At 46.2% G+C, this 10,058-nt stretch overlaps 2 protein-coding genes across 19 annotated transcripts in view; one reads left to right on the forward strand and one right to left on the reverse strand.

Moving 5' to 3' along the window:
- Positions 1-1,851: 1,851 nt before the first annotated feature.
- Positions 1,852-9,033, reverse strand: GGPS1 (geranylgeranyl diphosphate synthase 1). Of its 4 annotated transcripts, XR_002826659.1 has the most exons (5): positions 8,442-8,811; positions 6,323-6,415; positions 4,743-4,813; positions 2,458-4,351; positions 1,852-2,089 (listed from the first exon to the last, which is right to left on the reverse strand). XR_002826659.1 is itself a non-coding variant. In XM_006104499.3 (4 exons), the coding sequence occupies exons 2-4, from the start codon at positions 6,390-6,392 to the stop codon at positions 3,593-3,595; spliced, it is 900 nt and encodes a 299-aa protein (XP_006104561.1). In that variant the 5' UTR covers positions 6,393-6,415; positions 8,823-9,033; the 3' UTR covers positions 1,852-3,592. The 4 variants fall into 4 exon arrangements, 3 of the variants coding, with proteins under 3 accessions (XP_006104561.1, XP_006104562.1, XP_023601534.1); XM_006104499.3 differs by lacking the exon at positions 8,442-8,811 and adding an exon at positions 8,823-9,033 and having other exon boundaries at positions 1,852-4,351; XM_006104500.3 differs by having other exon boundaries at positions 1,852-4,351.
- A 389-nt stretch (positions 9,034-9,422) lies between these two features.
- Positions 9,423-10,058, forward strand: part of ARID4B (AT-rich interaction domain 4B) — a 59,916-nt gene continuing 59,280 nt past the window's right edge. For 14 of the 15 annotated variants that reach the window (XR_002826655.1, XR_002826656.1, XR_002826657.1 and 11 more), the window contains exon 1: positions 9,658-9,814. The gene's annotated coding sequence lies outside the window, so the exon portion shown is untranslated. The other variant, XM_023745757.1, reaches the window with a different exon arrangement.

Raw genomic sequence — 10,058 nt, forward strand, 5'->3', positions numbered from 1 at the left:
TCCTGACGCTTTCCCATTCCCGGTATAGAGGCTGGCAGCTGGAACGCCCCATGTTTATTTTAACTTTGTTGTTGCCAAGGATACAGGACCTTGGAGCCTGCTTCATTCTTACCTACACTCCTCCAAGTCTGTGCTTTCCTTGGCTTTTTTTTTTTTTTTTTAAGACTCCCCAGTTCCTCTGGGGTGTGGCCGCCCTTGTTTCAGCAAGTGAATGAACCTAACTTTGTTAGATTATTAGGTTTGTTTCCGATGGGCTTGATCAGATAGGGTTTATCACTGTTTATTTTGGCCGACCCCCCTGCACGGCGTGAAGGTAGGACACCGTTAGCTCCATCTTAGGAGAAAACTGAAGCAGAATAACGATAACTTATGTACTGATATCCATCTATGCCCTGAAAAGGGCTGTAGGCTTTTTAACTTTAAAGTTTTTAGATTGCCTTTCAGCAGAGAACGACCACAGTGTTTTTAAATTACCGGCATCCACCAAATTCAGACCAGTCCCACAACAGTTACATGAATCTTCCTTTTCTTTGTAAACTACCTTCTTCTCTCCGCTAAATTGTGACACTATTTGCCTGACGCTCTATCCACTGAGCCAAACTGGCTAGGGCTACATGTTCAATTCTTTATGGTTAGTTGATTTAACCTAACAGCTTTAATAAATCATTTCTTTCTTGTAAAGCAGTGGTTCTGAACCTTCTGGCCCTTTAAATACAGTTCCTCATGTTGTGACCCAACCATAAAATTATTTTCGTGGCTACTTCATCACTGTAATGTTGCTACTGTTATGAATCATCATGTAAATATCTGATATGCAGGATGGTCTTAGGCGACCCCCGTGAAAGAGCCGTTCGACCGCTAAAGGGGTCGCGACCCACAGGTTGAGAACCGCTGTGCAAAGTATTGACATGCTAGAATATCATTTATTAAATCTAAGTCATGAATGTCAGACCTTTAAGTTGGTGTCTCAAATGTTTATTCCCATTTTGCATTTTCTATTAAGTGACTGGGCAAGATTTACAAAGTACTTGTGCAGATTATCATTAGTACTGCCTCCCCCAAATACCTCCCATTATTCATTACGCCAATAATCAGACCTCCAGACATATTTCTCTTTATGTATAGTAACAAAAGTAAGTCAAAGACAATAAATTGGTCATTCTCCTAAAGCACATAGTGCTTTTCAAAGACTGTACACAATAAGGCAGTCAGTGCGGCCATGTTGGAGAGTCCAACGCCAATTGCACTGTATGTGAATCACATGATTGTGGTGTCCATTAGCGACTCTTTTCCTGCATTTCAACAGGCAACAAAGTCTGTTCCAGGTTAATGACAAGGAAAATGGAACAGATAAGAAACATCACAAAGGACAAAGCTATAGGGCTTGGGAGGACTAAATAGATATAGGAGGCAAGGGTAAGAAAGAAATCCAAGACATACTCCTGGGTCACTTAAAGAGTGAAGATGGTGGTTTAAAAAAAAGGCTGGGGAAAAAGTGATTTCATTCCATTATTTAGGTTGGTAGAGGGATATGAAAGAATAAGCTTGTTTTAATTATGTTATTTCAGGTAAAGAAGCAGATACAGGACCTGACTTTGAGGAGGTCAGGCTTTTGATATCGTAATGGTAATCATAAAAAAAACTGAGAGCCATATTTTAATTTCTCTATATAGTTAGCATTAAGTCTTTCTGAATAATACTTTTTTTCTTTTTAACCACAAAATGTGGATACCACAAAATTCAAATTCCCATAGTCTAGCACAAATACCCATGATTTTAAGAGGTTCCCTTGTATCAATTAAAATGGAAGATTCAAATTTTCATAAAAGTAGTAAAGACAGTACCCAGTTAAAAAAGAAATTTATCTTTATTGTTGAAAATCTGACTGGGGTGTCCTCCATCTTATGGGAAAGGGTTGAGCGCTTTGGTGAGAAGGCCTCCTGCAGGTGCAGGTGCTGGTGATCAGATCTGAGATAAGCCAAACGCAGTTTCTGAGAAGCACAACTTTCATTTCGGGATTCAGCAACTTCTAACACAGTAACCAAGGTCTCTCCTACCTCTTGGCCACAGATGGCTCCAGGGGTTTGGGCTGGGAATTACACAAGAGGGAGTCAGGGTGAAGGCACTGGACAGCTAGTTAGTGCCTGATGGGGTAGCCATAGCGACTAGGTCTCAGGTTCACACTCTCTCTCCTTTAATCAGAGATTAAAGAGGCCAACAGCTCCCTTTCCATTCAAGCACCGCCTTCTAGCGGGCTGGTGCGTGGGAAGGAAAAGGGCATTTCCTTCTGAAGTGAGCAAACTGCTCTTTTATGATTTTTACTACTAACCCTGGGAAAATAGACAAAGGTTTCAAGGCTCCTCCTTAAAATACTTCTCCATGTCCTTTTTTTCTTTCCAAATGGACAGACGTTGTTGTACCCAGATACTAATCAGTTTGGGGGCACCAGTTACTTACCAACCAACCAAGTTGGGCCGGCATGAGGGGAGACTTCTTGGTGCTGTTTGTTACTATCAGCCTTCTCATGAGAGCCTTTCGCGGGAATTACTGATACTCTAAGCAGCAACATTTAGGAAGAGGCATTCCCATAGTCTATGGGCCAGCGAGATATAGAAACTGGTCCCAAGTAGCCACTGGCTTGGAACGGGGTAGATGAAGTGGGAACTGCCCATACAGTATAGTTAGAAGTATTGATATTCCTAGAAGCTTCTTTTCTTTTCTTATTATTACTGTCTTCCCTCTGTCAAATCCTGAGCGAGCCACTTTCCCCTGGTTGCCTGGGGAGATATAGGAAAGGAACATACAGGGCAGACCAGGCACGGGAGAAGGTATATGAGGTGGAGACAGCAATGTCACATGGCAGAGGGAGAGCAAGGCCACCATCAGGCACGAGCCCCATGGCCTCTGAGAGGGCAGAGCCCAGAATGGCCCTGCGGGTTGTTGCTTCAGAGAAGGGTTCCCGGCATAACAGTGAGGAGGCTCCCAAACAGAGTCCCAGCCCCAGCCCCAGCCCCAGGGCCGGCCGCCCCTTCTGTGGCACCCCAGCCCCAGGGAACCTGGCTGCTGCGTCGATGTCCCTTGAGATGGTGCTGGTTTGGAAGCTGCGGCTGGAAGTGAGCGAGGTCAGGGGACGTGGGGCTGGCAGGCTGCTGAGGCTCTCACCTCAGTGTATCCGGTCGTCTCAGCACCACTGCACGCAGCGACCCCCCCAGCAGCCCAGAGGTGCTCCTGACGGAGGAGGGAGGGAGACCAACTTGGCGCAGGCGGCCATGTTCAGGGGAAGAGAAGACGGAAGTCGAATTCTTTATTGACAGAATCAATCAAACACTCAGAGTTGGCCACAGAGACCCGACACAGCACACTGCGACATTCACATGATGCCTATTTCAATGTGACTCCCCTCGGTCCTTCAATTCTGTACAATGATTACAGAGTGGCTCTACATGGAAACCACCTCCCCCACACCGCCCCTGTCCACTCAGTTCTTAGGGACAAACAGCTTGCTCCAAATTTATAAAAAGATAGGCTAAGAGACAAAAAAATAACCAACTCAAATAAGCTGTCAGGCCTAATCGAGAATGGCTTAATATTACTAATTCTCTTCTTTGAACATTTTACTTAACTGCGTAATTAGAGCTACCAGTTCAGGGTTGCCACCAAGCGCATCAATTTGTTTGTAGGCTTTAGCTTCAAGCTCTTGCAGAGTATTCCGCGTATATTCAAAAGAACCCACACTCTCAAGATAATGTACACAGTATTTTTTAATGTCTACGTTTTCGGTTCTCTGGCGCAAGATGTTCTGCACCTGCGTGCTTTCAGGCTTGAACCAAATAGCATGAATAGTGGGGAACGAGAACTTCCCCTCCGTGAGATCTTCACAGAAGCTTTTGTTTTCACTATATTCTTTGGAGTGTAGATTAGCATAATCATCTCTAATTTGGAAAAAGAGCCCAAGTGTATCAAGTAGTGACTTTAAATCTTCTTTGTAATCAGAGAACAACTGCATGAGACCTACCGCTAATCCAAACAGTCCACCCGTCTTCTGCTGCACCATCGCTTTATATTCTTCTTCCGTGGGACAGGTGTAGCTATCCCGCCAATAAATATCCAGGCCTTGTCCCTGATGGAGTTCCAAGAGCTGGCGCGTAAAAAGCTTAACTGCATCGGGGTGATCAAGAGTTAAGACCTTCTCTAGGCCAAGAAAATATACATAATTGGCAGAATTGATGACAGACGGAATCCCATAGATGCTGTGCGCCACGGGAAAGCCACGTCGGAGCTTCGAGTTGTCTTCGATATCATCAATGAGCAAACTGGCATTATGCAACATTTCCGTCACTTCAATGATAATCTAACAAAAAGACAATTGAAAAGTTCATTTTTTTCATATCTGAACTACTATATTAACATTATGATGGTCTCAGGTGCCTTAGTTTTTAAAAGTAGTAATTATTTAGCAACTTCAATATGAAAACAATAGATTGCATGAGCATTAAACAGAATTAAGAGCTAGGAGTATTTCTACGCGATGTCATAAATTTCTTGGGGATTAAGAATGAGGTTAGAGGCCCTGGGTAGGTAGCCTAGTTTGTTAGGGCATCGTCCCAATACACGATCCCAGCCTGGGTGCATACAAGAATCAACCAATGGAGGCATAAAATATACAAAACAATGTTTCTCACTCTCTCTCTACCCAAAGCAAAAAAAAGGGGGGGGGGGGGGGATTGGAATTGCCTAGATACCTGAAGCTTGTCATCTGGAACTTTCAGCCAATGATTAAATGCCTGTGAAAGTTTGGTTCTCACTTGCTTACCTGCAATTAAAGAATAAAATTTGGCAATAAAGTTAACACTTTAATTATAAAAAACATTTCAGAAATTTACTGTAAAACAGATCAGACTTGATAAATCCAACCCCATCAATCCATTACCCACTGGAGAGCTTCCAGTGCTGGGCCCCTACTGGCCCCTTCTGTCAAAATTCACATTCTAAACCCCGCAACCGTAACATCAGGGCAGGCAAAAGAGGGTCTAAATCCTTCAGCAGCCCATCACTTTCATCTTAACTTGTATCAACAGTTTTGGAATGGAATGGGGAATAGGAATTATGATCTAATTCATTCCTTTTGAAAGGATGCCAGCCTAGTTAGCGGCAGTTAATTAGCACTGTCAATTTCAGAGAACATAGGCATTTTTGTTGTTGTTGAGAACATAGGTATTTTTAATGAAATGTACGTTGCTATTGAATTACCCCACACAATTACCTCTTAAAATTATCTAGCATTCCTTTAAAGTTTCAGAGAATGGACAGCTCTCCGCTTTCCTACCCAAAAGTAACAGTGCCATGGCCTGAAGTATTCCCTTTTCTATGAGAAGGAGTATTTCAGGTCCAAGTAACTGGTTTATAAAAGAATTTTATTCTAAGAACTTACCCTTGTTATATGTCTGAATTTTTACTATCATCATTTTTCCAAAGTTAAAAAAATATCAAAGCATGTACATACACATAAACACGATTAGGCAAGTGTAACCGTAGGACGCCATGACCAGGTGGCCCATCTTTGTATAGGAACAATGTGGGTTATGCTTTTAAGTAACGTGATTTAGATGCATGACTATTTGGCTGTTAAAGAAACTGGTAGTGTGGGAAATGGAGTGTGCGTGTGATGGTGGAAACATGAGCATGGAAGGTAACGGAAGCTTTTTGTTGGTGCACAAATTGGCATTTCCGGGGATGTAGGAGGGCTCCGTGTCTACGTCTTTGTTGAACTAATTTATTGTCACTTTTGTTTCCTTAATCTAGTAGGGAAGAGGAAAGTGTGGCATCCATAAATAATAAAACCTCCAAAAAGGTACTCAAATGTTTTAAGTATTTTTAATTTTTAGGTATGTTATATACTTGCATATTTTTAAGGGTACCTCAAAAATGTCCCTTTTAATAACAAATCATCACTTTTGTCATATGCATGACCTTAAATATAAAAATCTCAAGAGCTGGCAAACCTATTCTGAATTCTAACATTCAAATGACCACTACTATGTAAAACAAACCCTGTTTGGTGTGGGTGGCAATAGATGTTTCTCTCTCACCCTCTCTCTAAAAATCAATTAAAGAAATATTTAAGAATTGAAAAGTGTGTTTTTTGTAGTGTACTCTTGAGTATGTAGGTGAAACAATAATAAAAAATAAAAAAAAATTTAGCACACCAAGCCATGGCTCTATTAATTTCGTTTTAGGTTGATGAATACTACAGAACGCCTATGTGAGTCTGAAGGCTAACATGTGAATGACCCCTACTATGTAAAACCTACTGAACCGCTACCTGGTAACTGGAGCAAGTACTTGTAGGGTTCTAGAAGAATTCTTTGGACTTTTTCTTGAGTCTTCTCCATTGTTGTTGGATTTCAAAGATGATCTGTTAAAAAAGAGAATCATAAATATGATCTCATTAATTAAATTATCTTTGAGTGTCAAACTGCAAAGGAATTTGTATCTCAAGGAATTTGTAAAGCCAGACTTTGTTTCATTTTAAAAGAAAATTCTATGGGTATGAAATCTTGAGAACATTATGCTCAGTGAAAGAAGCCAGTCAAAAAAGACTACATACTGTACTATTCCATTTACATGAACTATTTAAAACAGGCAAATCTATAGAGGCAGAAAGTAGATTAACAATTGCCTAGGTAACGTTAGGGTAGGGGGGCTAGGGAGTGACTACCAATGAGTGCGATATTTCTTTTGGGGGCCATCAAAATGTTCAAAAATTAGATTGTGGTGGTGGTTGTACAGCTCTGTGAGTACACTAAAACCCACCTAATTGTATACTTTACACGGGTGAACTATGATATATAAATTATATCGCATTAAAAAAAAGGAAAGTTTTCATTCAAATGATTGGTCAGTGTTCACCTGGATTTTAAGGAATAAAACTTATATTAAACCTTTTTTTACTCAACCGTGAAAAAGGCTTATGTTGTTGTGTCAAATCAATGTTAAAACAAACCCACAGATTTAGATTCTTCTATATATAATTGATTATACAAATTAGTAAACATACTTGTTTCTATGAATATTAAAATGTTTTATATACTATATATAATTTAAGGGGAGACTTCCCTCCTGTATTTTCACTACAATCAGTCCATTTCAGAGATTCTGATTTAAGACAAGACATGCATTATTAAAAATATTCTCTTCCTTTATTCTTCTTAAATTTACATTTACTTCGATATTTCCTAGCATATCACTCATGGTCTGCCTAGAATCCTCCTTCACTATTGAATCTCTACTCTCCTGCTCTGTAAAAATCTCTTTTTATTTGTCCCCACATTAGGAGTTTTCTAATTGCTCCGACACCTTTGGCACATTTCAGGTTTTTCCCCTTTATCTGCTTTCTTTTGATTCTTTGGACAATGATTTTTTGTCTTTAGGATTATGAACTTAAAGAACTGGAAAGTGCATGCCCTGGCCTGTCTGTGTGGCTCAATTGGTTGATCTTCCTCCCCCAGGGCACATGCCCAGGTTGCAGACTCCATCAGCTGTAGGGGTGGGAGTGGGGGTGGGTGGCAACAGATGTTTCTCTCTCTCACCCTCTCACTCCCCTTAAAAAAACATACTTAGTCTACTCTTGAGTATGTAGGTAAAACAATAAAAAAAAATTAGCACACCAGGCTGTAGCTCTATTAATTTACTTTTAGGCTGATGAATACTACAGAATGTCTATGTGAGTCCCAAACTACTCAATTTCAAAACGCAAACTGCTTTAAACTTATTCAAACAATGGATGAATGACAAATACAAAAACATATTCTCTCCCTCCATGTGACTATTGCAGTAACTTCCTAGCTGGGTTCCCTGCATGAGCTAGTGATCTTTGTAAAACTGAAATCTTTCGAAGGGACGTCTTATCTCTCTTTCCACTGGAAAAACACACAAACAAATCCCAAACTCCTTAACACAGTGTGTAAGGATCTGGGTCCCTGCTCCTCCGGCCCCAGTTCCCCGTATTTCAAAAGCTCCCGTTTGACAGAAGGCTTTCCAGCGTGCTCTTCTTTAGGTCTGAAATGTTGTTTCCTTATTTACCCGCAGCCAACCCCTCACCTCTCAGGTCGATCCTCCCGGGCTTGGTAAAGCCCTCCCCGAGGTCCCTAACCGCACGGTCTATCTCCGATCCCTTATCACCCTGCAGCCAGCACTCGCCGCTGCTGCCCTTCCGCACCCGCCAGTGCGTGCAAATTACAGGGCTGAGGTCCACCCAGGGAGGAGCCGGACCGGTTCCTCCGCCCGGTAGGCGTTCAGCGAGTACGCGGACTGAGCGAGCGAACGGAGACTGCTTTCTAACGCATTCGAGGGTGAAATCGGGGCGCGCACATTTGCGCATGAAAAAAAAAAAAAAGATCAAGGGAAGGATCTGGTGTCAGAATGGCTACAGAGAGACCTACAAATGCAAGCGCAGCTCGGAAGCGCAGGCAACCTTTCCGGCCGACGACGGGTCTGCAGAGAACGACCCGAGAAGCGGGCGGGGGGTTGAACAACTCCTCCGAGGCCGACTTTCCACCGCGGCGGGGCCGGGAGCCTCCAGCATCCGCTCCGCCTGCAGGGTCGCCGGGCCCGCAAGGATCCGCTTCCTCTCCGCTCCGATGCCCTTTTCCGCCCCGATCCGGCCCCTCCAGTTCTTCCCCTTCGCCCGCGAGGGGACGCAGAACGTTCGGACCCAATCCGGTTCAGCATCCGGGGCCTCACCATCCTTCTTTCTTTCCTCCAGACCCCGCCCTCCTGCCCATCCGGTCCCCCCCCCGCCTGCCGCCACCACTGCCGCTCACGGTTCAGCGATGAGATCACAGCTTCCGCGCCACCGGTCCGGGAGTAGCTGGGCCCCGCATCAACTTCCCACTTTATAGCTCACACCCGGGCTCCTCCCGACGCTTCCATGAATCCCTCCCCCTACTTCATCAAGGAACTCTCCGCCCTCCTCGGCCGCCAGCGCCGCCGCATTATTCTGTGCAAGAAAATGCGCCATCCCGGCCCCACTGCGCAGGCGCCGCCGCCACCTCCCTGCACAGTCGCCCCGCCCCTTTCCCTCCCCCTCCCCCTCCGTCTCACGCAGGCGCGGGGCGTTGCGGGTCTTGCAGTTCTCGCGGGCGAGGGCTCGCACCCGGGCGCCCCGGGTCGGACTACATTTCCCGGTAGGCTTTGGGGCGTCACTTTCTGTTTCCATAGAACTGGTGGGAAAATGGCGTCGTTGTTTGTATCCCAAGGGCCAATAACAACGAAGTGTGGGCGGGTTCTAAGACACCCTGGCCAATCCGCGGTCGTCTTAGAGGCCATCCGGGAAAGAGGTAGGGGAGGGGAGACAGCTTAGGGGAGTGGAGAGCGGAGGGAAGCGGGGGGGCTCGGGCGGGGGGAGCGATGTTTGCCCGTCAGTCGAGTCCGGAGTGAGGAGCTTGGGCGCCGGAGCGGAGGAGTCTCTGAAGCTTAGCTGGCCGCCGCCACGGCCGCCGCCTGGACCTCTCCCCGGAGCGAGCCGCAGGAGGGTCTGTGGCCGCCGTCCTCTGGGGGGCAGCGCGACGGGGGCCCGGGCTCCCGTCCGGGAGGGTTTTTCGTCGTCCCCCTCCCCCCAGCGAGGGAACCCGAGCGGCCGCCAAACAAAGGTACCAGTCGCCGCCGCGGGAGGAGGAGGAGCCGGAGCCTCAGCCTCGGCCCCGCTGGACGCGCCGCGCGTCTCCCCATCTCTCCCCCCGGGCCTGCTGGTTTTGGGGGGGAGCCGGGGAGGGGACCCTGGACGCGCTGAGCTCGGCGCTGGCCTCCGACGAAGGTAGGGCATTTCGGAGGCGTCCGCGGGCTCGTCGGGGGGTCCTTCGGGGAGTCCCCGGGCCCGGCCAACGCGCGGGAGGATCGACGCGGTGGGCTCGCCAGGCGCCCGAACCCTTGGCCTCAGCTGCGGCGCCCCCGCCCCCCCGCGGTCGTCCCGGCCTGGGGCCGCGCTTCCGGGGGTCGGCGAGGGCCCGGCGGCGGCCCGCGAGCCGGAGTCCTGAGCGGCTCGGGCTCTTCTCCCGTCC

The sequence above is a fragment of the Myotis lucifugus genome, unplaced genomic scaffold (assembly GCF_000147115.1).
Source record: "Myotis lucifugus unplaced genomic scaffold, Myoluc2.0 scaffold_578, whole genome shotgun sequence".
Taxonomy (NCBI): Eukaryota; Metazoa; Chordata; class Mammalia; order Chiroptera; family Vespertilionidae; genus Myotis; species Myotis lucifugus.

Coding starts and splice junctions, on each gene's coding strand:
- GGPS1 (XM_006104499.3), bottom strand. CDS start 6,392: ATGGAGAAGACTCAAGAAAAAGTCCAAAGAATTCTTCTAGAACCCTAC. Junction 4,814..6,322: donor GTACTTGCTCCAGTTACCAG/GTAGCGGTTCAG, acceptor CTTTAATTGCAG/GTAAGCAAGTGAGAACCAAA. Junction 4,352..4,742: donor TTCCAGATGACAAGCTTCAG/GTATCTAGGCAA, acceptor TCTTTTTGTTAG/ATTATCATTGAAGTGACGGA.